General features: G+C 43.3%; 1 protein-coding gene across 2 annotated transcripts in view; it reads left to right on the top strand.

The window, feature by feature from the left end:
• The first annotated feature begins 426 nt into the window (after positions 1-426).
• LOC105919137 (Fc receptor-like protein 5) overlaps positions 427-27,940 on the top strand; it is a 38,553-nt gene continuing 11,039 nt past the window's right edge. The window contains exons 1-6 of one of the 2 annotated variants that reach the window (XM_036135554.1): positions 427-595; positions 1,069-1,244; positions 3,622-3,996; positions 4,075-4,350; positions 15,260-15,347; positions 18,147-18,425. In XM_036135554.1, coding sequence (XP_035991447.1) covers positions 1,193-1,244; positions 3,622-3,996; positions 4,075-4,350; positions 15,260-15,347; positions 18,147-18,207 — 852 coding nt within the window. In that variant the 5' untranslated portion in view covers positions 427-595; positions 1,069-1,192 and the 3' untranslated portion in view covers positions 18,208-18,425. Of the gene's footprint in view, positions 596-1,068; positions 1,245-3,621; positions 3,997-4,074; positions 4,351-15,259; positions 15,348-18,146; positions 18,426-27,940 lie in introns of those variants that run through there. The other variant, XM_036135553.1, reaches the window with a different exon arrangement.

Below are 27,940 nucleotides of genomic sequence, written 5' to 3'. Positions count from 1 at the left end.
ATGAACAGGGAGAATTAAACAGGTGCACTTACAACCAGACCACATGTCCTTTAACCACTGAATAAAACTTTATGTTGGACTAAAGTTTTTCATTTTGTTTGGATTAATAACCAAACAATTAATTAAGGTGTATGAGAATCAGAGGCTTTTCCTTCATGCTGTGTGTTTTTGGTTTTAGTTTGGACACATTTTAGCTTCTGTTTGATCATTTTCAGCCCAAACCTTGTGGTTAGCTTGTAACCGTTTGATTGTAGCCAGCTGGCTGCTACTCTCCTTGTTTCACCTGATTGGTATTTTCTGCGGCACCAATGCTTCTCCAGCGGCTACGTAATCAAGTCAACCTCCTGCACCTGTTTCCATGCCTTTATACACTGAGGCTGCCAGATTATACACCTGCTGCCAGATTATACAGCTGCTGCCAGATTACTGACAGCCAGCAGTGAGTAGACGTACGCCACGGACCCTGCTCAGCGCTGCCCAGAGCCTTCAGTGTCTGCTGCACCAGGACTTATTTTTATTTTGACCATTTTAAAGTGCCACACCGTGTCTGTCTCGAATATCGGATTCTGGAATGACGATCTACTCCGCCATTACAGTAACTGCTGAATATTCAATTCAATTCAATTTTATTTATATAGCGCCAAATCATGAAACATGTCATCTTAAGGCACTTTACAAAATCAAGTTCAATCATATTATACAGATTGGGTCAGATTATACAGATTACAGGCCAGATTTCTGTTTGAGCTTCATATTTGTGACTCTGGGGCTACTTCAGCTGCTTTCTGCCTGTCCACGGTTCATTTCAGTCATTGTGCTTTAGCTGCCTGTTTTTTCTGCTGTTGATCCAAAGGAAAAAATTTGTAGAGTTTAGTTAAAATATCGGAATATTTCAGTGTTAGGATCTCTCACATGGATGCCAACATGTTAACAGTAAAGACTGGAACGAGTGCCAATAAGATCTGAACTTATTCACTTCGATTGTTTCATTTTTATGCTTGAACTGTTTTAGTACCCGGACGTTTTTCCACAAAGCAGCTGATTTAATCTCGAACATTAAAACCCAAGGTGGAGTTACTGGCCAAAAGACAGAGAAGAGGAAGTCAAAGAATGAGAACAGGATGTTTCTCAATCCCTGGTTCAGTTTGTGATGGTGCAGAAAGATCAGCAGCACAGAGGCTGAAAGCTCAGGATGGTACCTCGTGATAAAAAGGTTCTCTGGAGCTTCATGTTCCTTCTGGCAGGTAAGAACCACAGGAGGTTTTTAACTTCATCATGAAGCGACTTTTCAAAACTATTTAAAAGTGAAATTTACTGTTTTAACAGTTTTAAGAGTTATTATCCCCAATCTCTGTTTCATTTTTATAAGCATAGAATAGAATAAAAACATTGTTTATTGTCCCTCAGTAAGGACATTTAAAGTGAAACTTAAGTTGGAGCGTAGATTCACACAAAGGTAAAATATATAAAGACGGAGATCCTACTGGAAAGTCAAATTTACAGCAAAGGAGAAATACTGTAAAAATGGCTTTCAAAGAAATGTACAACTGAGTAAGGCGATATAAAACGTGTTCAAGAACTGCTTTCATATTGATGTATTAGGAAGTACTGGGCCGGGGGGGAGATCAGTGCTATTTTTGCAAGAGCTCCTATTTATTGCTGATTACTCAAAGGTTTGCTGACCGCGGACAGGAGTGTTGCTACAGGATGCAGAACCTAAAACCAGGCATACATCAGATAATTCAAAGGGTTTCACAGACATCTAAAAGGAAAATGTCATATAAAAGACAAATAAATGCACGGCATACATTAACAGACAGAAACGGTAAATATGGTCGTAAAACAAATCAACAGGTTGTCAACGGGCTCAATATCTTTAGATTTTCTCCACTCACACTGACAACTCAAAGCACTTTAAACGAGACACATTCACTAATTCACACTCACAAACTCACAAAGTAGGAACCTGGGGTTAAGTGCCTCACCCAGGGGCCCATCAACATGTAGGAAGAAGCTGGAATTAAACCCACAACTTCAGCTGCAGACAGGGTCAGTGACAATAAATGCATAAATTAAACTTGGGTCTTTTTTTACTCCCTTTGGTAATCTCTGGACCGACTTTTACTTTCTGAACCAGGATTCTGCTTCTACAACCAGAGGCAAGTTTACTAAAAGACTTTATGTAAGGTATAAAATTTACGTGTGACTCCACAGGTTCAGCTTTTCTGGTCTGGGTTTCGGAAGCGATGCCTCAACAGTTATCATACAGTCAGAAAGTTGTGAGTTTGATTCCTGCCTTCCTTTCACCACTTGTCCAGGCGTCCTTTGGTTCTGAACATTGAGATTTCTGCTGATCTGCATGTTGGTGCATGGATGTGTGCGTGTTTGGATGTGTGGATGCGGGACTTTGAGTTGTCAGCATGGCTGGATGAGCTCCTGGTTCTATTCAATTCAATTTTATTTATATAGCACCAACTAATAATATTTAATCTCGAGGCTCTTTCCAAAGTCAAATTCAATCAGATTATACAGATTGGTCAAAAAATGTCTTATATAAAAGGAACCAGCAGGTTGCATCAAGTCTCTACAAGCAGCATTCACTCCTCCTGAAAGAGCGTAGAGCCACAGTGGACAGTCGTCTGCATTGTTGATGGCTTTGCAGCAATCCCTCATACTGAGCATGCATGAAGCGACAGTGGAGAGGAAAACTCCCCTTTAACAGGGAGGAGAACCTCCAGCAGAACCAGAACCAGGCTCAGTGTGAACGCTCATCTGCCTCCACCCACTGGGGCTTAGAGAAGACAGAGCAGAGACACAGAAAGCACAGAAGCTCACATTGATCCAAGAGTACTTTCTATGTTAGAGAAGATAGAGCAGAGACACAGAAAGCTCAGAAGCTCGCATTGACCCAGGAGTACTTTCTATGGTAGATGGTAATAGTGGATGATCTGCCTCCCCTGATGATGTCACAGCTAACAGAACGCCAGACCAGGTGTACCTTCTATGGAGAGAAAAATAACAGAGAACAAAAAGATAAAAGCTGAAATAACAACAAACAATGCAGATTGGAGAGCAGTAGGAGAACTCAGCAGAGAGAGAGAAATAGACCCTGATGTCCTCCAGCAGCCTAAGCCTATAGCAGCATAACTATAGAGATAGCTCAGGGTAACATGAGCCACTCTGACTAGAAGCTTTGTCACAAAGGAAAGTTTTAAGATTAGTCTTCAAAGTAGACGGGGTGTCTGCCTCACGGACCAAAACTGGGAGTTGGTTCCACAGGAGAGGAGCCTGATAGCTAAAGGATCTGCCTCCCATTCTACTTTTAGAGACTCTAGGAACCACCAGCAGACCTGCAGTCTGAGAGCGAAGTGCTCTGTTAGGAACATACGGGGTAATCAGAGCTCTGATATATGATGGAGCTTGATTATTAAGGGCTTTATACGTTAGAAGGAGAATTTTATATTCTACAGAAAAGTCGAAGCCTTCAAATGATCCAAAATGCTGTAGCAAGAGTTCTGATGAAAATCAACAAAAGGGATCATATTTCTCCAATTTTAGCTTCCCTTTAATGGCTTCCTGTTAAATCAAGAGTTATCATGTTCAACTCTGTGTTTTTTCCAGGAGCCTTGGCCCAAAACATTCAGTACCCGTTTACATCTACCTGTGCAGTGACTGGATCTACTGTCATTCTGCCCTGCTCCTTCACACCTAAAAAATATTTCATTAAGAGTGGAACAAAGATTCCTCTGAAGGTCACCAGAGCTCGCTGGTGTATAAATCATCTGGTCTGTCATGGAACAGTGCCGTCTTTGTATGACAGCGATTCAGAAAACAATGATCCTCGATACCGGTACCTAGGAGACCTGGAGGGAAACTGCACGCTGCAGATACGAGGCGTTGGGATGCAGGATAACGCAACCTTTCGCTTCAGGATGGAAGCTAATGATACTGCCGGACACTTCACAAACCAAATGGGAGTCAGCATCACAGTTGTTGGTAAGATAAAAACATCACATTCAGACCCAGATGATAATTAGTAATATTAATGAAAACTAATGAGAAGTTTTTATTTAGAGGCGATCAGAATGAAGATCAACAGCTCCGATCAGAACAACAAGTTCAGCAGCGGTCAAGCAATCTCCCTGCAATGCACCACTTCACGCTGTACTTTCAATCACCTGGAGGTCACCTGGCACAAAGACGGCCACACCCTCTCAGAAAATGGCTCCACCCTCCATCTCAGCACCCTGACAGCAAAGGATTCTGGGAACTACACCTGTGCTCTAACAAGTAACATTGTGATGACCCAGTCAGAGCCATTCAGCCTGCAGGTGGAAGCAAAAGAGGAAGGTTGGTTCTGGTTCTAACTGGAGACATTTTCATTAGATAAAAAACAAAGATGATATCCCCACAACAACGATTCCTCCAACACATACAGTCGCATCTAAAAATCTGAAATGTTCAATATATTTTGTCCCACAGAAAGTGAAGTTCATCTATTACATAACCTCGTTACACTTAAAGGGAAATATTTCAAGCCTTTATTTCTTGAAATATTAATGATTATGACTGAAAATTAAATCATTCCTATTCTTAGAAAGTTGTGTGGAAGGAAAAAGTGTGGTATAAAGGTACACCAGAGCAGCATCCCTCAAACTGGGGTCCGCGAACCACAGGTTGGGGGTCAGTGAAACGCATGTTGTCGGGCCTGAGGAGGCACTGCTGAAGATGCGTCAGGGTTGATCACCAAGTAACACAATGGACAAATATTTAACACTGTCCACTTTATGTAAAGTAAAAGTAAAAGTTTGTAAAGTAAAAGCTAAATCAGCTAAAATTAGCAGAGACAACAGTTACATCGAGTTTGGCTTTATCGAGAATGAGGATCTAATCTCCACCAAATCTCTAATATTAGGTGTGTTTATATGTATATGGAAAAACATACATAATTCCTAATGTATTTAACAAGCTGTTTAAAAATACTATCAGCATGAATATTCCAAAAAAAAAGTAAAAAAACAAAGTAACTGGACTTTGTTTTCGTAGATGAAGACGTTGCGCTTCCTCTCCAGGAAGCTTTCTCAATTCAAAAAGTCTGGAGTAATGTGGAGTACCAAGCTTTATACTACTGCCTAACAAAGGCCTGTAATGGCTTAGATAACATGCAGATTCAAACAAAGCATTGAAGCTTCGTTTGAATTTGCAAGCATGAATTTTTTTAACACCGAATTTCAAACAATGAATATTTTTAGACATTGAATTCCTTACTCTGAATTTTAATCTGGTGAAAATTCAGCTGCAAAATATTCAGCTGCAAAAATTCAACTGCAAAAATTCACCTGCAAATTTGTTGACCTTTTGATGAACTCAGGCCAAAGCAATCAACACTCGATAGAGTCGAGCGACTTCTATTCAATGAAATCGGCTCATTTGGTCACGTGACAACAGCTGGGCTCAGCTTTCTTCCCGGCTGAATAGAGCTGAATGAGGAGTTCTACTTAAATAGATATGATTACAAAATGTCAGGCAGCTAATAGACAGCCATTTGAGTTTTCCATGTAATCGGACCGGGTGAAACAACTGAGCCGATCACAAATAGAAGAAGCGGCCTGCGGCCGACTGCTTCTTCCGGATCAAACCAAGAGCCTTGGCAGACAGGGGTGCTGCACTAGTTGTGATTGGCTCAACTACTTCATCCAGTCCGCTTAGATGAAAAACTCTAATGGAGGTCTATTAGCAGCTACCTGACATTTTGTAATCATATCTATTAAACAAGAAAAAGTCTCATTTCACCCTATTTTCAACGGAAGTACGGAGACAGTGAGTTGAAGGTTTTCTGTGCCAGACTTCCTGCGGGTCACTTCCTGTCTAGCGAGCATGCTGAAAAGCGACTCATGCAGCTACTTGGTCTCAAATTACTCGTAAATATGACTTCAAAGAAGACTGGGATCGTTTGTACGGTTAGAGGTTGTCATATTAATGGGTGTAGTGTGGCGGACCACTAGGGGGCTCCACTCTCACTCAGTGGAGAAGTTGTCAGTGGAGAAGTTGTAGCGATGAGAAATATGTTTGTTCGTTGGTGTATATATATATATGGTTTTCTGTACAGTTGCTCTCAGTTGGAGTTGAGTAAAGAACTGTTTAAACCTACATCCTTTGTGTCGTCATTATCACTCCTCCACATTGGTGACCCCTGTGAGCCAACATGTCCACATCTGATGGCCTGCCCAGCTCCTCACAGCCGATCGCTGTCTCTGGTGGACCTCCACCGGCTTCTTTTGCTGTGGCCGTTAAGATTCCGGATTTCTGGCTACATGATCCGCAATCATGGTTCTTCCACGTCGAAGCACAGTTTGCTCTTCGTGGAATCACATCGGACGACACAAAGTACCACTATGTGGTTTCGGCGCTGGATCCACCATCCACCAGGCGCTTCGCAACCCTCCCGCGGACGGAAAGTACAGCGCGCTCAAACACCTGCTTCTCCGCCGTTACTCCCTGTCTGACGCAGAACGCGCCGAGAAGCTGCTTTCTCTCTCGGGGTTAGGAGATGGCTCAGCTTTGGAGCTCATGGAAAGCATGCTGTCCTTGCTGGGTGACGACGAAGGCGGATTTCTTTTCATCCACCTGTTCCTGCGACAACTCCCGGCTCCGGTGCGGATCGCTCTGGCTAACTCATCCCTGCTGCGGGAGAAGGATTACCGCTCGCTGGCTGAGGAAGCTGATCGCATCCTCCTGGCTTCCAGGACCTTCACCGTCCAGTCGCTGGCCAAGGAACCTACGGCAGCTTTTTCTGAGCCTTTGCCGTCTTCAGCGGTCGATCAGCCACCGGTGATGGCAGCGATCGCCACCAGGAAACGCCAGAAGCCGGCTTTTTGTTTCTACCATCAGCGCTTCTGCGTCAGGGCGCGGCGCTGCCTCCCGCCCTGCAGCTTCAAGCTGCCGGGAAACGACCAAGCCGACGCCTGCTAGCAGCCGCGGCCGTCGGCGATAAGGAGAGGCTGCTCTTTATTGAGGATTCGCGATCGGGGAGACATTTTCTGGTGGATTCAGGTTCGCAGAAGAGCCTCGTTCCCCCGGCGGGCTCCGACAGGCTTGCTGAGGGCTGCGGTCCCCAGCTGACCGCCGCTAACGGTTCTCCCATCAGAACATTCGGAGAAAGGTTGGTGACTGTCTGTTTCAATGGACGTGACTTCCAATGGAACTTTGTAGTAGCAGCGAGCTCTGTCCCCATCATAGGAGCTGATTTCCTCTGTGCTCACGGCCTGCTTGTGGACGTTGCAAACCGGCGTTTAATTGATGCTGTGTCTTTTTCTTCACTGCCTTGTATAACGCGAGGAGCTGGGCCGTTAGTACACACTAATTTTTTAGCTTCAGGGGACGCGTTCCAGCATTTATTGTCAGATTTTCCCTCTCTGACTCTCCCCAATTTTTCAAACACAGACACAAAACACGGGATACAGCATTATATCCCCACAACTGGCGCTCCAGTGTTTGCGCGCGCGCGCCGCCTTGACGCAGCAAAGCTGGCTGTTGCGCGGGAGGAGTTTGCCAACATGGAGCGTTTAGGGATCGTAAAGCGCTCCAACAGCCCCTGGGCGTCACCGTTGCACATGATGCCCAAGTCGGACGGCCAGTGGCGGCCGTGTGGGGATTTCCGTCGTCTAAATAACGTGACAGAGAATGACCGTTATCCTATCCCCCACATCCAGGATTTCTCTGCCCATCTCTCCGGGACATCCATTTTTTCTAAAGTGGATTTGGTGCGGGGTTATCACCAGGTCCCCGTGAGAGCTGAGGACATTCCTAAAACCGCGGTGATCACTCCGTTTGGCCTGTTTGAGTTTTTACGCATGCCATTCGGCCTTAAAGGTGCAGCTCAAACATTTCAGCGGTTGATGGATTCCGTTCTGCGTGGTTTGTCCTTCGTTTTTGTATATTTGGACGACATCCTTGTGGCCAGCAGCTCGGCCGAACAGCACATGTCCCACCTACGTCAGGTTTTTCAGCGTTTGGCGGCACATGGCCTGATTGTCAACCCTGCAAAATGCCAATTTGGGTTGCCGGTCAATGATTTTTTGGGCCACCGCATTTCTGCCAGTGGTGCGGTCCCATTGCCACAGAAAGTTCAGGCGGTGGCCGATTTTCCCCGCCCCCAGACGGTTAAAGCCCTGCAGGAGTTCTTGGGGATGGTTAATTTTTACAACCGCTTTATCCCCAATGCAGCACAACTTCTGCAGCCGCTTTACGGTGCGCTCAAACAAAGAAAAGCCACCGACAGCATCGACTGGGTCCCTGAACGCCTCCAGGCGTTTGGTGGCGCTAAGTCTGCTTTGGCCGATGCTGCTCTTCTGGCCCACCCTTCCCAGTCAGCTCAGATCGCTCTGACAACTGATGCATCTGACGTGGCTGTGGGGGCGGTTTTGGAGCAGCGTGTCTCTGGTGTTTGGCAGCCACTTGCCTTTTTCAGCCGTACTTTGCGGGACAATGAACGGAAATACAGCGTTTTTGATAGAGAGTTGGTTGCTCTCTACCTGGCTACACGCCATTTTAGATATTTTCTGGAGGGCCGCTCAATTACTGCCTTTGTGGACCACAAGCCCCTCATCTTTGCCATGTCCAAAACATCCGACCCCTGGTCGGCACGACAGCAACGCCACCTTGCCGCCATTTCCGAATTTACGACTGACATTCAGCATGTTGCTGGCAAGTCCAACTTAGTGGCTGACTGTCTGTCTCGTGCGCTGATTTCCCCAGTTTATGTCGGGATCGATTTTTCTGCTATGGCTGCAGACCAGCGCAGTGATGCAGACATCCTTGCGCTACAGTCTGGGTCCACGGGCCTCCAGCTGGAGGAAAGACAGATGCAGGAAGGTGGTCCTCCTCTGATCTGTGATGTTTCTACTGGCTGTCCCCGCCCTCTGGTTCCTGTTTCGTGGCGCCGCCAGGTTTTTGACACGTTACACTCCCTCTCGCATCCCGGCATTAGGGCCTCCGTCAAACTGCTCAGCTCTAAATTCGTTTGGACTGGACTGCGCAAAACGGTTAGAGAATGGGCTGCAGCCTGTGTCCAGTGCCAGCGTGCTATGGTCCAGAGGCACACTAAAGCACTTTTGGAACCGTTTCCCATCCCTGAAAGGCGGTTTGATCATGTGCATGTAGACCTTGTGGGTCCCCTTCCCCCATCACAGGGTTTCACACATCTCCTGACCATGATCGATCGTACAACCCGGTGGCCAGAAGTGGTTCCGCTGTCATCTACAACGTCAGCAGCGGTGGCCCGGGCTTTTCTGTCCACCTGGGTTGCACGTTTTGCCCCCCCCTCTGACATTACCTCTGACAGAGGCCCACAGTTCGTTTCAGAGCTTTGGTCCGTCATGGCAGATGGTCTGGGGGTCAAGATCCACCGCACCACTGCGTACAATCCGCAGGCTAATGGGTTGTGTGAGCGGTTCCACAGGTCTTTGAAAGCTGCGCTCCGTGCTTCTTTAACTGATGGAAACTGGGTTGACCGCCTTCCATGAGTCATGCTCGGTTTGCGTTCAGCCGTTAAAGAGGACCTTGGTGCTTCCACAGCTGAACTGGTTTTCGGTCAGCCCCTGCGTGTCCCTGGGGCGTTTTTACCTGATTCCCCTGCGCCACAGTTCGGTCCACTTGGGCAACGTTTTTTCCCTCAGGGAGACTCCTTTCAGGTTCCCACCCCTGTTCACCATTGTTTGCCCCAGTCCTTTGTTCCTGAGAACTTAGAGACCTCTAAATTTGTTTTCGTTCGACACGATGCGCACAGAACACCCCTACGACCTTTGTATGATGGCCCTTTCAGAGTCCTTGAACCAGGGCCTAAACATTTTCTTTTGGATTTGGGAGGGCGTAAGGAAACTATCTGTGTTGACAGGCTCAAACCCGCTCATGTCTTGGCGGACGACCAGGTGGTAACGGCCCAAGCTCCTCGCAGGGGAAGACCCCCCTCCACTGTTTTAATGGACCGTTGTTCTTCCTCCAGAGATCCTCATTTATCGGAGCTCAACCCCCCTGCAGCCCCTCCATGTCGCCTTCGTCCTCAGGCACGGATGTCCCAGGATCATCCTACAGGGCCCAAGTTCAGCCGTTTTGGACGTTTGTTGAAACGCACGAATCTGGATTAGTTTGTTATTTTACCCTACTGAGTGTTCGGGGGGGGGGGCATATGTGGCGGACCACTAGGGGGCTCCACTCTCACTCAGTGGAGAAGTTGTAGCGATGAGAAATATGTTTGTTCGTTGGTGTATATATATATATGGTTTTCTGTACAGTTGCTCTCAGTTGGAGTTGAGTAAAGAACTGTTTAAACCTACATCCTTTGTGTCATCATTTTCACTCCTCCACAGTAGAAGAAAGGTTAATGCTGGAGTGTTTTAATCATCAACGGTGTACAAGAGCTGTGGATGCAATGCGAGGTGCCCTACTTCCTTCAGCCGAAGAACGAGAAATCCCTCCGCCTGTGGTTAAAAGCTTTAAGTCTGAAGAAACCACCGAAGCGACCGTATTTTTTTAATTTTGACAAAAGACTGACTGAAGACCAACGATGCCAGAAAAGTGGCTGGGCTACGAAGTTGCATTAAAAGCTCCAAGGTGATAAAGAGGAGAGCAGACAGGTAAGCTAACGTTAGCCTACTTTAACTCTCAACTGCGTAGTTTGTGTCCATTTTGATAAAACATATGCTTTCACATGAAGACAACCGTCTTTTAGCTTTGTTCTCCCTGTGAATTATTATCTGGATATATTTACAACCCCGCAAATTGGTATGGAATTACGTTTGTAAAGTTAGACAATGAAAGATTTACAGCTAAATATTTTTAGCCTGTCATAAGAGATAAAAGGCAGGGTTTATTTTTCATTTTTGTTATTCATAAATCTTTAAACTAGTCAGTTCCAAATGAAATATTTAATTAACATGTTAAATGTTTAGCTCCAAAGTTAACGTTTACTATATAAACTAAACGTTTACTTTCAAGTTAAATATTTAATTTGAAAACTAAATATTTGGTTTGCAGCATAATACTTAGTTCACAAACTAAACATTTAGCTGTGTAATTAAATATTGAGTTTGGAACTGTGACATTTACAAATGTATAGCATGGTGGAAATCTGACTTTAAAAATAAAAACCCAATTTTTTGCTATTGAGAGTAAAGAACCCAAAATATTGCTGTTATATCTTGACTGTGTAACCTTACAAATGGCATCCCAGATACTAACTCAGGGTGTTTATAAAAACTGATAGGAATGTGTGATATGAATATTTGAATGAGTAATGATCCAGGTGTTGTTCTATTAGCTTGGTGTTTACATGGTTTAAAGTAGTATTGCTATTTTTATTGCTGTCTGCTAAACTGATTGTGGTTTTGTGCAGGCTTGTGTTTGACAGATGACAGCCACTGTGATGCAGAGGCTGACCGGACCGCTCCATAATCAGAGTCACCTATGAATAAAGATGCTGACACTACAGGCACTGATGATCACACCTAGGAGAAAAGAAGAAGAAAAAAAAATGTATGTGGCAGGGAAGGGGCTGGCTCCTGGAGTATCTTTGTCCTGGCGATGAAGTGACGGCATACAGAGTCTTTACCATCAAAGATCTGCTTGAGAGGAGATTTAACCTTGTTCTACCAGCATTCACCCATAAAAGGAGGATGGTTTTCTAATGAGGGTCTAACTGCCACAAGGATTGCAGATGTCCACATACATGTGGAAAGAGTTATCAGGAGGCTCAACGTTTTCACAATAATCTCCCAGACTGTAACCATCAACTTGGTAAATAAAAATGGACAAAATCTTTTGAATCTGTGCAGCCCCTGTGAGCATGCAGGGGGAATCATCCATGAAGATGCTGTCTGAGTGGAGAAGCCAAAAAAGATCCCGTTTAGTTATATTCTACTGTAAATCAGTGGAATTATAATACATTAGAATGTGTTTTGGATCTGTGCTTTTAAATATTTCTTTGTTTAGTACCTTTAGGTTTTACATTTTGGAATTAATTTTTCATTTTTAATAACTTTTCAAGTATTGTATATCCTTATTTTCAGACTATTCAGATATTTACATATACAAAAGTTGTGTCCAACCAAAACGTGTACTATTAAATTTCACAGTCAATTTGACTTGGTAATTTAATTTGCATTTATTAATACTTTGATCAAGTGGATGTTGTCCTAAGCACATGTAACAACCTAAAGTGTGATTTATGTACATAAACTGGCAAGAAGATACAATATTTCATTCATTAAATTTCTTAATTTAGGCAATTTCTTTACATTAAATGTAATTACATTTTACTTTCAAAATTAAGTTTAAACATTTCACTTATAGCACATTTGTAGGCCATCTAATTCTTTGTGGTGCAGGAAACGTCCATCATTCTGCCTTTTGGGGATGGCGCTGCTCATCTGTTCAGGACAATCCAGTCAGACCACGGCAAACTGCACCTTTTAACAAAATTAAAGTCATTATTTATAGTACAGTCCTTGGTGTCATTTATATAAAAGTATAACATTAACAAATATCAGGAAGGTAAGTAAAAATTATGGATAGTATATATAGTGATGACTATAAAGTATCCATATTTTTCTACTTACCTTCCTAATCTACATCCAAATTGCCATTAAAGATTAGACTAAGGATTAGAAAGGTGTGCTTACCTTTACAGACAGGAAGAGGTGGTGTGCTGACAGAATAACCTGAATGACCTTAAGCAGCATCAATGAACCAGAGATCAGACTTTCACTTATCTTGAAAAGATGCACATCTTTTCAAGATAAGTGAAAAGATGTTTTCCTATCTGTTGATTAGGAAAATAAAAACCGTTTACATACACCAAAATTAATTTCACAAATGCTTTAAATCCAATGTTTTCATTAGCTCATTTCTTTTACACTGATACCCTAACATATAAACTGGAAATAAAGTTACAGCTTCATTCTAAAGCTAACTTACATTTTAACGTGACAAGCTTGCATAAAGAGCTTTAAGGCCAAACATCAGATTAGTACAATTTCAAACTTCAAGTCAGTCTGAATGTTTTGATATCCAATTATAACATCAGTTCAACCCCGAACATTTAGCACTGCTATCTTTGTAACATTAACTGACCAGCAATATAATCACAACGAGGCAACAGCTGATTTGACTCGGACCCTTCATTAACCTACCATCCATAAGATCCCCGCTGCATGACTGAAGGACTTCCCCTGGAGCCGCAGCACCACAGCACTCCGGTAGCTCCGGGTGATTTAGTCAGGATCCAGCAGAGTGAACGTCGGACTTGCTTTGGCTTGAATGGGCATCAGCCTCCATGAATACCAGTTTATCCATGTTGCTATTTATAAACTCTGTGCCAACTTTTCCACTGCGGAGGTTCGGCTCGGTACATTGGCATTGTAGAGCCATCCGCACCAAGTGCCGACACAAAACGGTTAGACATTTTCCTCGTTCGTTATATAAGTCCACTTCTTCATGTCTTCCTCTCAGTCATGAATAGTTTGAGTCTGTGTCCCTGACCTGTCACTTCGATTGCTCTGCAATTTTTGGAAATTTTGCGACAGTTAACCATTACAGTCAAGCTAATGTTGTTTTACTTAGGAAAGTGCTGAAACGGAAGTTTCCCGGCTGTTCTGTCACGTGACCAAACGAGCTGATTTCATTGGATAGAAGTTGCTCGACTCTATCAAGTGTTGATTGCTTTGGCTTTAGTTCACCAAAAGTCAACACATTTGCAGCTGAATTTTTGAAGCTGAATATTTTGCAGCTGACTTTTTCACAGGAGAATTTTTTGCTGGCGAATTTTTACCAGATTAAAATTCAGTGTAAGGAATTCAATGTCTAAAAAAATTCAGCGTTTGAAATTCGATGTTAAAAAATTCAGTGTTTAAAATTCAGTGTTAAAAAAAGGCAGATTCCAATGAGACTGTTTTTCTTCCATAGTTGAAGCCATCAAGCCAGCAGATTGAACCAAAACTGGTTCACTCCTCAGTAACGAGGAGTCGTTAGGGTTGTTATTGGCCTGACTTACAGGTACAATGTTTTGATCACCCGTAAGAGGGTGAGAATTTATACGTTTTTGAGAGTTGGAACCTAAGGCCTCCTCCTCTGTTTAAGGTTGGACCTTAAACCATGACCTGGATGACTGAGAACTTTCACCAGCACTATCAGCATGAGGAATCTAAAGTGGTCCTTGGAAAAATGTTAGCACTACTAAGGTGTCCCTGGCCATGAAAAGTTTGAGAACCCCTGCCCTAGAGGAAGGGAGAACCGCAGCCTGGACCGGATAGTCCAACAGAATCCATTCAGGAGTTTTTAGGATTTTCACCCCAGGTGGACCGAGGCTGGATCAGCGCATCAAGAACCACTAAGCATAGGTGGATCCATGGGCCACAAGCGTCTTACCTGGGCCCAGAAGAACAAGAACCGGACTGTTGCTCAGTGGTCTTTTCATGAAAGTAACGTTTTTCATTTAATTTAGAAATCAAGGTCCCAGAGTCCCAGAGGAGGAAGAGTGGAAAGATCCAGAATCTGCACCACTTGAAGTCTGAAGTTTCCCCAGTCAGGGCAGGTTTGGGGTGCCATGTCATCTGCTGGTTCTGGCCCACTGGGTCATCTACCAGAATATTTTAGAGCACCTCATGCCTTCTTCTGCTGGTGAGCTTCAACTTATTTAATTTTCCAGCAGGACTTGATACCGATCCACTCTGCCAAAGGTACCAAAAGCTGCTTCAGTGGGCACGGTGGGACCCGGTCCTTTTGAACTATACCACATCGATGCAGTAGTTCATGCAAAAGCATCCCAGACAGTTCTGCTTAAAATTTTATTTTTATTGATCTCATGCAATAATCAGAGACACCCAAGGTTAGGTTTTTATTCTCTGCAGCCAGAACCATCAGAATTACATGAAACAAGGTTTCAATATTTCACTCTCTGGTCAATAAATCTGTAAATCACATGAAATGTACAAAGAGGGATGGAAAATATTGAACATTTTCTTTATATTCTCCATTTTTGAACTTTGCTTGTATTTAGGCATTGCACAGAGGCTTCAAAACCTTTTGGTCTCTGAAGTTTTCAGAATCTGTGAGCAAAATAAAATCTTTCATTGTGTTTTCTTCTCTCCTGTGAAGCCGAATGATGTGTCCAGCTGTGACCCGTCTGATTAAAAGTCACGTAAAGGATAAAACTAGCAGACGGTCTGAATGCTTCGTTCTGATAAAAACTTATCTGTCTCTCCAGCCTCTAACCTGCCCCTGATTGCTGGTGTGAGGATTGGAGTCCTGCTGGTGGTCACCACCCTCATACTCTTCATCTTCATCATTAAAAGGTACCTGTCCATCCTAACCACAAAGATCTGGTTCTTTCCATTTTAGAGCTATGATTGTCTCTTTTTAAATAACTGTGCAAGATCTCATGAAAAAAATCCCCCAAATCCACTCTGGTCTTATTTCTGTCACGAACCAGAGACAGATGGACCCAGTATTCAACCAGACAAGCAGAGGTTAGGTGAAATAACATTTATTTACAAAAAGCAAAAGCCAAAACGGGGATCAAGACAAAAATGGGAAGACTGCATCCAATAAGCAAAAATAACAAAAAGGCAGTTACAGACAAAACTATATGCAAAAACAGGGGACAGGCTAACTCAAATATCCAGAGGCAAACAGGGTCAGAAGAACAGGTAAACAGAGAGCATTGAACGCTGAACTTGACTCACCAACTGGGCACAGAAAACACAAACAATGATGTGGCAGATTGCAGGGGGCAGAGGCAGGTATAAGTAAGGGAGTGATCAGGTGAATGGAGTGAAACTAATTACTGACATGGGTGGAGCTAATCGGGAACAGGGAAGTGCTTAGGAGTAAACTGAAGCCGATTGGATGGTGACTGGTGAAGGGGAGTGACAGGAAGACAAATGAATGCTGGCAGGTGAACTGAACTTAGACTGGTGACAGAAATGGTCTGAGCAGGCCGGATAAACTTATAACCTAAAACAAAATCAAACACTAAGACAGAACCTAAAATAGAAACTGAACTTAAAGGTATACTATGCAACCGGCGTTGATTTTCCAGCGAGGCTCCCCCCAGAGGGCGAAAGTAAAAGTGCACTGTCGTAAATATGCTCAGCTGTTCTCCTGGTTTCTCTGTCAAGCCAGGCGCGGTTGTTTTGAGCTTAGCAGACAGGCGAACGCAACGAAAAGTGGAAAAAACGGCAGTACAAACAATGACTAACACAGTGAAAGTATGAACATGCACACAGAGAGAGAGAGAGAGAAACCATTCCAATGCAGTGTTTCCCCTAGGAATTTGGATTTGGGACGACCGGCGGAGCGGGGGGGAGACAAGCTTTGCGCCGCTGTGCGGTGCGGTGCGGGGGGGGGGGGGGGGGGGGGGGGGGAGACAAAGTTTGCGCCGCTGACTGGCTGAGCGGAGCGGGGGGCTGAGCGGAGCGGCGCGCATATCGAGTTAGTTTTATTTTTTTATTATTATTTTTTTGGAATATCGGTGAGGCGGTAGCGTGAGGGAAACTCTACAATGTTACTTACAATCGCATCGCATCAGCAGAAACGCGAGGTCCGCGTCAGCCTTGCATCCTTCTATGTTCACCCGTGTACGACTCCTCTCTCTGTCCAGAGCCCTTTTCCTCTTTCTTGCCTGCTCCAACATGGGCTTTCGCTGTTTTCTCGCTGGTTCCGCCATGATAACTGCACAAATATCACCACTGCGCTACCAACGAGCACACCTTTCACTGCGGGCGTGTAGCAGTTCTCGCCGTAAAGCAAGACCGACTCTCGCGATGCACACAAGACTACTGAGCCTGTGACTGCGGGCCGACTGCTCCTGCAATTGCAAGCACGGTATTTCCCCCACAGACCACCAGGGCGGCCGAGAAAACCTTTGTTCAACCTGAAATGACTCATTTAATCATCCAAAACGGTATGGAACATATTAATTAACTGAAAAATGTTGCATAGTATGCCTTTAAGGCAGGAGAATGAAGTAATTGATCAAATAACAAACAAAAACCATAACCAAACCATGACAATTTCTTTCTACTGAGTCCTTTGTCTTTGGCAAAGTACGTTTATTGAGCTTTTAAAAAAAAAAAAAAAAACAGAAACAAGGCAGCAAACCCTCAAAAACAGGAAATAACACAAGGAGGAAAACAGACAAAAACTAATTAATATTTGGGTGACCAGGCAAAAACATACTTATAGTCACACAAAGCAAAATAAAAGAGAAAGAGAACCAAAAAAGTCCATGGTGGTTATCCAAAAGAAATTCAAGAAGAAAATAAATCTTATTTAAAGTCAAAAGCATAGTTGGTTGTTTTACATGGAAGATAAATGGGCGCTATGTCAAATCAAACTGAGTCACTGATTCATTTAGTTTGTATCTCATTATTTCAGTAAAAAAAAAAACAACACATCACATATCAGTCTTCCAAAAGAAGGGGGCGGTCATTTTCCAATTTAAAAAAAAATAAGCAGACATGCCAGAAGGGAGGAGTAGGCCATACAGTTCAAATGCGGCTTACTGAGGGAAATATTGTTTACTGAAGAGTCCAATGAAAGGGCAAATGTGAATGGTAGGCTAAAGTCATTCCTCTTCTTCTCATAAACATGAATGGTAAATGGACTGAACTTATATGCATTAGAAGTCTTATATAAGATTTCTGTCTTATATAGAACTTTACCAGTCATCCTGACCACTCAAAGCACTGTACACTAGAGCCACATTCCAGCCGGACTGAAAGGTTTTCTGACGTTTCTCCTGGATATAGCCAAAGGTTTCTTGCACAACTTCCAAGGTGCATGAAGAGGGTCAACAAACTGGTAAATGAAAACTTCAGCAAAACTTGAAGGATAAGGAGCAGACTTTATTAACAGACCTTCTGTTAATAAAGTCTGCTCCTTATCCTTCAAGTGTTGCTGATGTTTTCATCTACCAGTTCTTCTGGACATTTCAGATTTCATCTGGACTCCCGGAGCCTAATGTCCCTGCAACTTTGAGCTCCACTGTTAACTCACCTTTTGCAGTTCTCTCAGTTGTTATGTAAACTGAAGTGAGCTGAGACATTGCTCAAGCAATAGCTTCTTCTTTTTATTTTTTCTGTGCATTTTAGAAGAAAAGCAGAAGAAGAACCCGTTCTGACGATCTACTCTTCAGTAACCACCAGAGGCTGAGGTCAGACCCCACATCCACCCACCAGGACCAACGCTGTGACCACAGCAGGATCCGAGCTCTGTCAATATTTTAACCTGATTGCTGCTTTGATAACTTTGCTTTCGCCGCACACAAACAAAAATCTCACCTCAAAGCGAAAGAAGAAGGATGTTTCCAGATGAGGTCTGCTGCAGATTGGACCCACAGCCCACTGCTCCCCAAGGGTGATGGGTTAAAAGCAGAGAACAAATTTCGTTGTAATGTATGTTTCAATGTATGTTTCAATGACAATAAAGATGATATTACTATTTATTACTATTACTATTATTATTAGCTTCTCTTTATCATGTTTCATTATTGGTGCAGCTAGAAGGTAAAAGTGCAGCTCTGCAGCATCAGAGCTACTTTTGTGTCTTTTTGTTTGGAGTAGATGAGATCCTGCTGTTGTAGCAGAGCTACGAGCTGATTTCCCCCAACCTTGTGCACTGCGCATGTGCAAACAAGGGAATGCTTCTTCTCAGAGAAGAAGAATTCGGAGCTGATGAACAAGGTCAGACCTTTGTATTTATTTTTTTTCTGCTATGAAGTCCAAGCTAAAGGATGCCATTTGGCTGTTGGGTATATTAGTCCACACAGTTCGTAACAAAAAAAACAACAACATTTTTGTGTTACATATAATGAAAAGAGGAGGACCCTTAACGTGCCGCATATTGACAGAAAAGTTAAAAATTTCTGTCTATACGCATGTTCTTTCAGCGCATCTGTAACTCTGAAGGGAACGGGTTTGTGAAACAGAGTCTTGTGTTTCACCACAGTTTCACAACGTACTGAGACACAAGGAGGAAGAATTTCTTTTACCACAGATTCTGCTTTTTAATCACCCCAGAAAAATATACAGAGCAATAGGGCTTGGGATCCGCGTTGCATTGTGGGACGTGGCGGCCATGTTGATGGCTACGCGAACGTTAACATAACGCTGACATAACGTTGTTGAACGAAGAGACATAGAAGTAGAATAGATAGAAAAAAGATGTTAAAATCCCGAAAAGGATCTGGAATTTATCGGGACACATTAAATAGAGAAGCCAGGGACTGTTATGTTGACAAAATCAGCATTATTAATAATTTGGATCCATATGAAGTTTCAAACAATGAGTGGAGCACCGATGACGAAACTCATGTTGCCACCGTTTTGCATATCAGACGTCTTTGGCTACCTTGTTTGTGGTGTGAGCGCCTATATGTCAGAACAGTTCCACAGCTACAAATGGTAAATGGCTTGTACTTGTATAGCGCTTTAACTAGTCTTGACGACCTCTAAAGCACATCACACTACAGTTCAGTCATTCACCCATTCACACACACATTCACACCCTGACGGTGGTGAGCTATGTTAGTAGCTACAGCTGCCCTGGGGCAGACTGACAGAGGCGAGGCTGCCATGCACCGGTGTGCAGTTCATAAATGGATGGGTTCATGAGCTGCAGATCATAAAGCCAGCAAACAGTGGGAACACAGTAATTCGTACAAAGGTAAGCTGTGCTCAGACGGGCTCTGGCACCTGCTAACCGTTAGTGCTAACAACCACTCACGCATGTAATGTACTTTTAACTAGCTGCTATGTGTTTCAAAGGTGTAGTTAGTAACGTTAACTGCCAAACCTCCCTAAACCCTCCGGGTTTCTCACGTATTTTTGAGCCTATATCAACGGTCTCTGGGCGCGCATTAATGCATGTATGTGGTGTCGCGGTTGAAGGAAAGAAACAATGTAGGCTATAAAATAAAACCGTGCATCTTTAACTTACCAGAATGAAAATGCAGGGAACACACTCTCATTGACATCGGGATACTGTGGAAAGTTATGTTCGGTAGTCTTAAAGCCGCGATTCAAGCGAGCCGACGACTCTTTGTTATCTCTGACTCTTTTTCTCCGTGGTTGCGCCTCCAGGCAGGAAAGCGGTGGAAAGTTAACCCATTTTCTATGTTTTTCCCATGGCAATCATGTGTTGCGCTGTTACAGCCCACAACACAGCAACGGTTTACCATGGTTGAAATCAAGTTAAGGTGAAATTAATCAAATTAAAACATGGCTGAGAGGGAGTACAGCACGCGGTAGTCATAGGCAGTAGTCTGAGTAGCGGTAAAGGAGGCCATCAACATGGCGGCCATGCAAAGTAATTACGTCATGACGCCCAAGCCCTATTTCTGGAAAGAAATGTTTCAGCTGCTTTCATTCTCTGATTTATGCAATGGAGAAGACACTCTAAATTTATAGATGTTCCACTGTAACTACATTTCAACAACTCACCTGTAAAAGCGTAGAATAAATTATATTCTCCTTTGTGACGAGTCCTTTTGACTCACTTCCTGTTTTCACGGTGTGAACGACGGTCTGTTGCTCCAGACTCTCTCGCTTTTATCTTAAATCTCTTTGCTGTAACATCTGTTTCTAACACATAGGCACTTTTAAAACATTCTCTGTAGCTGCACATTGCGCTTGGGAACTCCTCGTGTTTCACACGGTTTGCTTTTTTGGCGTGGTAAAAGGGCGCTAGCCTAGCTTTTAGCCTAGCCTAGCTTTAGCTCCACAATGGCTTCCCCCTTCCTCTCTCCTCCGCCTCTCCGTCTCTGTCTAAGTCCCCCCCTATCTCCTATTACTCTGCCTCCTTTGGTGATAATCATACCTCTCAACTTTTGACGACAGTTGAGAGTGAGATTGTGGTCCGACGGTGGGTGGGGGTGGGGGGGGGGGTGTTGGTCGATTCAAGACGGTCACTATTTTAAACGGACTATCTTACTTTCTTACTTCACATCATTCAATAAAGAAGGAAAGTAATGGCGACAGTTTGCTTTCAGAAATTATTAGGCAATTTGAATTATTTCAAACTAATAAAACATGACGACTTACCATTTAATTCGCACGCAACACGGACCGTAGAACTGTTTCACTTTGGATGAGGGAAACTTGTTTGCGCGGCGGCGGCCCTCGCAGCTGTGTTCCCTCTACTACTGGACGTGCGGAAACCATTGTACCGCAAATCGGTTCCGCCATGACGCGAAGCGTCCGTACGCGTGCGTTTCAAGAGTGAGATTTTGATTGTAAGATTGAGATTTTCAAAGTAATGCGTGTGAGCGTGTGCAATTGATGAAATGCGTGTGTCACACGGTCAATGCGTGAGAGTTGAGAGCTATGGTGATAATGGTACTTGTAATAAATGTAGTGTTTTTGTAGCTTTGGAGGCGAGGATGTCAGAATTGGAGACCCGGCTCTGTCCTATGGAAAAAACAGCTGATAGCCGCCCCTTTGCTAGCGCGGAGCCGCATAGAGTAACTTCACGTAGCGAACCTAAAGCAGTAGCACCCGAGCAGCCGGGTAACCAGGCTGGCTGGGTGACGGTTCGTAGGAAGCATAGCTCTAGATTTCAGCCCCCAGTTCACCACCAACCCGTCTGCGTTTCTAACAAGTTTTTCCCCACTCAGCGACACACCCGCTGAGAAGCCGACCCTGATTATTGGGAGCTCAATAGTCAGAAACGTGGCACTAGAGACACCAGGGACCATAGTTAAATGCCTGCCAGGGGCCAGAACAGGCGACATAGAAACTTACCTAAAACTGCTGGCTAAGGATAAGCGTAAATACAGTAAGATTGTTATTCACGCTGGCGGTAATGACACCCGGTCACGCCGATCGGAGGTCACTAAAGTTGGTGTTGCTTCGGTTTGTGAGTTTGCTAAAACTATGTCGGACTCCGTAATTTTCTCTGGTCCCCTGCCTGATCTGACCAGTGATGACATGTTTAGCCGCATGTCATCATTCAACCGCTGGTTGTCTAGGTGGTGTCCTGAAAACGATGTGGGCTACATTGATAACTGGAGAACTTTCTGGGGAAAACCTGGTCTGATCCGGAGAGACAGCATCCATCCTACTTTGGAGGGTGCAGCTCTTCTTTCTAGGAATCTGGCCGGATTTATTAGTTCTCCTAAATGCTGACAACCCAGGGTCCAGACCAGGAAGCAGAGCCGTAGTTTAACACACCTCTCTGCAGCTTCTGTACTGTTACCCACCCATTATCCTATTGAGACGGTGTCTTTCCCACGGCCAAAACTTAACAGATCAAAAACTGATCTAAAAGGAACAAATCATAAAAACCTAATAAAAATCAATACGGTTCACCTTGAACCTAAAAATAAAACAATTAAATGTGGTCTATTAAATATAAGGTCTCTCCCTCCAAAGACTTTGTTAGTCAACGAAATGATTTCTGATAATCAGATTGATTTATTTTGTCTCACAGAAACCTGGCTACAAGAGGACTACGTTAGTATAAATGAGTTAACTCCCTCCAATTATTCAAATTTCCACATTCCCAGATCTGTGGGAAGAGGAGGAGGAGTGGCAACCATCTTTCAGTCCGATTTACTAATTAGTCCCAGGCCAATTAATAATTAGAGTTTTTTTAAACATTTAACCATCAGTTTCCCTCATCCAAATTGCACAGCAATAAAACCTCTTCTGTTTGTTGTTTTGTATCGTCCACCGGGCCCTTACTCTCAGTCCGTCCGTCCGTCCGTCTTCTTCCTCTTATCCGGGGTCGGGTGGCGGGGGTAGCAGCTTCAGTAGGGAGGCCCAGACGTCCCTCTCCCCAGCCACTTGGACCAGCTCCTCAGGAGGAATCCCAAGGAGTTCCCAGCAGAGAGACATAGTCCCTCCAGCGTGTCCTGGGTCTTCCCCTGGGCATCCTCCCGGTGGGATGTGGCCGGAACACCTCACCAGGGAGGCGTCCAGGAGGCATCCTGACCAGATGCCCGAGCCACCTTAACTGGCTCCTCTGGACGTGGAGGAGCAGCGGCTCTACTCTGAGTCCTCCCCGGATGACTGAGCTCCTCACCCTATCTCTAAGGGAGAGTCCAGACACACTACGGAGAAAACTCATTTCAGCCGCTTGTATCCGGGATCTCGTTCTTTCGGTCACGACCCAAAGTTCGTGACCATAGATGAGGGTAGGAACGTGGAACGACCAGTAAATCGAGAGCTTCGCCTTTTGGCTCAGCTCTCTTCACCACAACAGATCGGTACAGCGCCGCTTCACAGCAGACGCCGCACCAATCCACCTGTCGATCTCCCTTACTCTCAGTTTTTGGATCAATTGTCAGACTTCTTATGTGATTTGGTGATAAACTCTGACATGGTTATTATAGTGGGGGATTTCAACATTCATGTTGACACAGAATGTGATAACCTTAGCGTAGCCTTTAAAACTATCCTACGCACTCTTGGCTCCATACTTTAGTCCTGTGCTGACATATGGCATCGATTGTGAAGAATTAACAGTATTTCCTCACAACCCTGTCCTATCTGATCATTTTTTTAATAACATTTGAGTTTAATCTAACTGAGTTCTCCACCCCCAAAAGAGGGTTCCATTATAGTTGATCTTTATCCGATATTGCTGCATCAAACGTTAAAGAGTCAGTCCCCCTTTTAATATCCTCAGTATTGCAGAAATGCCCTGTAGATAGCAGCAATGTTGTTTCTTCCCATTCACAAATAGATGTTTTTGTTAATGGTGTGACGTCCTCATTGCGTTCTGCATCAGATAATGTATCTCCCTTGAAATAGAAGGTCATTATTCACAGGAAGCTGGCTCCCTGGTTTAATTCAGAGCTGCGTTCCTTGAAGCACATTGATAGGAAATTGGAGAGAAAATGCCGCTCTACACACCAAGAGGAATCCTACTTAATCTGGAGGGACAGTCTATTGTTGTATAACAAGACCCTTCGCAGAGTTAGAGCAGCATATCTAAAATTTTAGCTTCATCTAAACCTTTTACCTGCATGTTAGACCCAGTCCCAACCAAGTTGTTTAAGGAGGTATTCCCTCTGATCAGTGGTCCTATTTTAGACATGATTAATCTATCCTTAGTAAATGGATATGTACCACAGGCTTTTAAAGTAGCTGTTATTAAACCTTTACTTAAGAAACCATCTCTTGATCAAGATGAGTTAGTAAATTAACATTTACTAAGTAATGACCTAATTGAGGAGTTTCAGTCAGGCTTCAGAGCTCATCATAGCACTGAAACAGCTCTGGTGAAGGTCACTAATGATATTCTCATGGCCTCAGATAATGGACTTGTGTCTGTACTTGTCCTGTTAGATCTCATTTGACACAGTTGATCACAATATTCTCCAACAAAGACTTGAACATACTGTAGGGATTAAGGGGAAAGCATTAGGCTGGTTTAAATCTTATCTGTCAGACAGATTCCAGTTTGTTCATGTTAATAATAAATCTTCCTCAAACTCTAGGGTCACCTGTGGAGTACCACAGGGTTCAGTCCTTGGACCAATTCTATTTACTATATATATGCTTCCGATTGGCAAAATTATCAGACAGCATGGGATTAATTTCCACTGTTATGCTGATGATACTCAGCTATATTTATCCATAAATCCTGATGAATCCAATCAGTTACTTCGACTGCAGTCATGTCTTGATGACATCAAAAGCTGGATGACTTTAGATGTCCTCCTTTTAAATTCTGACAAGACAGAAGTTGTAATCTTTGGACCAGAGTCCTCATAAAATAAATTTCTTAATCAATCACTTAATCTGGATAGCATTAACTTGGCCTCTGGTAATAAAGACATGTCATTTAAATCCCATATTAAACAGGTTTCCAGAGTTTCCTTTTTTCACCTCAGGAATATCGCCAAAAATAGAAGGATTCTGTCCAGGAGTGATGCTGAAAAACTAGTCCATGCATTTGTTACTTCAAGGCTGGACTATCGTAATTAAATCAGGAAGTCCACAAAATGCAGTTCAAAGTCTTCAGCTGATCCAAAATGCTGCAACAAGAGTTCTGATGAAAATCAACAAGAGGGATCATATTTCGCCAATTTTAGCTTCCCTTCATTGGCTTCCTGTTAAATCAAGAATAGAATTTAAAATTCTCCTTCTAACGTATAAAGCCATTAATAATCAAGCTCCGTCATATATCAGAGCTCTGATTACCCCGTATGTTCCTAACAGAGCACTTCACTCTCAGACTGCAGGCCTGCTGGTGGTTCCTAGAGTCTCTAAAAGTAAAATGGGAGGCAGATCCTTTAGCTATCAGGCTCCTCTCCTGTGGAACCAACTCCCAGTTTTGGTCCGTGAGGCAGACACCCCGTCTACTTTCAAGACTAATCTTAAAACTTTCCTTTGTGACAAAGCTTATAGTTAGAGTGGCTCATGTTACCCTGAGCTATCTCTATAGTTGTGCTGTGATAGGCTTAGGCTGCTGGAGGACATCAGGGTCTAATTTTCTCACTCTATAGAGTTCTACTGTTCTTCAATTATGCATTACGTGTTGTCATTTCTGCTTTAACTTTCTGTTCTCTCTCTTTTATCTTCATAGTAGGTACACCTGGTCTGGCGTTCTGTTAACTGTGACATCATCCAGAGAAGACGGCTCCCCGCTATTACCATCTAATGTAGAATAGATTACTGGATCAATGTGTGCTTCTGTGCTTGTTTGTCTCTCTTCTTGTGTCTCTGCTCTGTCTTCTGTAACCCCAGTCGGTCGAGGCAGATGACCGTTCATACTGAGCCCGGTTCTGCCGGAGGTTTCCCTTCCCGTTAATGGGGAGTTTTTCTTCCCACAGTCACTTCATGCTTGCTCAGTATGAGGGATTGCTGCAAAGCCATGTACAATGCAGACGACTCTCCCTGTGGCTCTACGCTTCTCCAGGAGTGAATGCTGCTTGTCGGGACTTTGATGCAATCAACTGGTTTCCTTATATAGGACATTTTTGACCAATCTGTATAATCTGACCCAATCTGTATAATATGATTGAACTTGACTTTGTAAAGTGCCTTGAGATGACATGTTTCATGATTTGGCGCTATATAAATAAAATTGAATTGAATTTGTGCCGAGATTAGAACCGGCAGCCTACCTCTGGCAGTGGAAGTGGGTAGGTATAAATGTCTCCCTGTAGAGGAGAGAGTCTGTGTTTTTTTTTGTGGCCTTCATGTGGTGGAAGACGAATATCATGTTGTCCTTTACTGTCCCCTGTATACTGATTTGAGATTTTCCTTATTTTAATGTATTAATAGAAGTGATGCAGATGGATCTAAGGATAAAATTCTTGGTTGGATGTATGACAGGTATAGTTTTGCATTTGCTACCTTTATTTGTAAAGCTTGGGATAGAAGACAACAAGTGCTGCACCCTTGTTGAGTATGAACATTTAAAGATGCATTTTTTGCATCGATAAAGATTGATTGATTGTTGATTGATTGATTACATTTTTTGTAGCAGTTGACTTGTCGGTGGCCATTTAGTTTTGTATGTTTTTATGTGTAGTGTCTTATTAGCCCATGTGGGCTGGGCACCTATGGTGCATGACACTAAAATAAAATCAATCAATCAATCAATCAATCAATCAATCAATCAATCAATCAATCAATCAATCAATTAATATATAGCAAAAAAAAGTTGAACTATTCCCTCTGTTCTACCTGATTCTGACTCTAGAGGGCGCTGTTTCACTAAGCCATAACTCCTGAAGCAGTAGATCTGTATAAGGGGGTGAAACCTTTTTTTTTTATTCTCTGTCTGCAGGTTTGGTTTTACGAAAACTAAACGTTTCAGACGGAATACTGCTGTTCAATTTGAAATTAAAATGTTAGCATTCATGCATGTAAAGCGTGTAAAAATAAAATAAATCTGGTCTGGTAAAACAAACCCAATGCTGTCTCAGATCTGGATCTGCAGAACTTCCCTGTCTCAGTTTCAATGAAGAAAAAAATAAACAGAAAAACCACAATGCCAGTGACATTATTTCAGTTTTTACTAAGTCTGGTGTACCTTCTGTTTTTAGGGAGCTGGAAAATAATAAAATATAATGTATGATATATAGAAGTGTATAACAGATGTCTAACATTAGGTGTCCAAATAAGTAACATTACAGTGTGACGAGTTAATGACTATTCTGTTCAGATGACTGTTAATGCTCAGCGGTGGGTTGGCTCTCAGCATGCGACTTGTTAGATGTTGAAAAATGGAAATACATCAGAGACATTTAATCTACTTTTATTCACTCTTGTTCAATCTAAGCTCCAAAAAGGCCTCGCCAGCTGCTCTACAAAGCTGGGAGCTCCACACTGCTCCAGATATTTTGAACTCAGAAAGCTTCCTGGATGGGAAGCGAAATGTCTTCAGCTTCACAATAGAAGTCCAGTTGTTTTATTTTATTTTATAACCTTTTTGGATTACTCTTATTCACATATTAACCTGTTAGTAACCTAAAGCAGGGATGTGCTTTACTAAGCTAATTAATCAATCAGACATAGATCTGTAACAACCAGCTTCATCTGCTTTTGCCTCTGACTTGTGAAATGAGCTGTCAGCTCAGGAAGCTGCCAGCTTTCTAAAGACTGAGCTGCCAGGAAACAGACGTCTGCTGGAGGTTATTTAAAAAATTTTGACATATTTCTCAGAGTTGGCTTTTGCAACTCATTTCAGGAAACTGATAATTGACCATGAGATGAAGGACGGATGTCTTAATCGTTTAAGAGCCTCAGGATATCACTTTAACGATCGTGTTGCAAGCTTTATGCCCTCACTCCTGAGAACAGTGTGCTGCAACTGGGCTGCACAGGGGAGCAATCCCAACTTTTACTTGTACTTGAGTCTGATTTGATTCAAGTATTTTCCTTAGTTACATTTGAAAGCACAATTTTTTACTGAGATAAAAAATAAGAGA

The sequence above is a fragment of the Fundulus heteroclitus genome, chromosome 3, assembly GCF_011125445.2.
Source record: "Fundulus heteroclitus isolate FHET01 chromosome 3, MU-UCD_Fhet_4.1, whole genome shotgun sequence".
NCBI classification, from domain to species: domain Eukaryota; kingdom Metazoa; phylum Chordata; class Actinopteri; order Cyprinodontiformes; family Fundulidae; genus Fundulus; species Fundulus heteroclitus.
The sequence above is the reverse complement of the archived record's forward strand: the minus strand, read 5'-3'. Positions and strand labels throughout refer to the sequence as shown.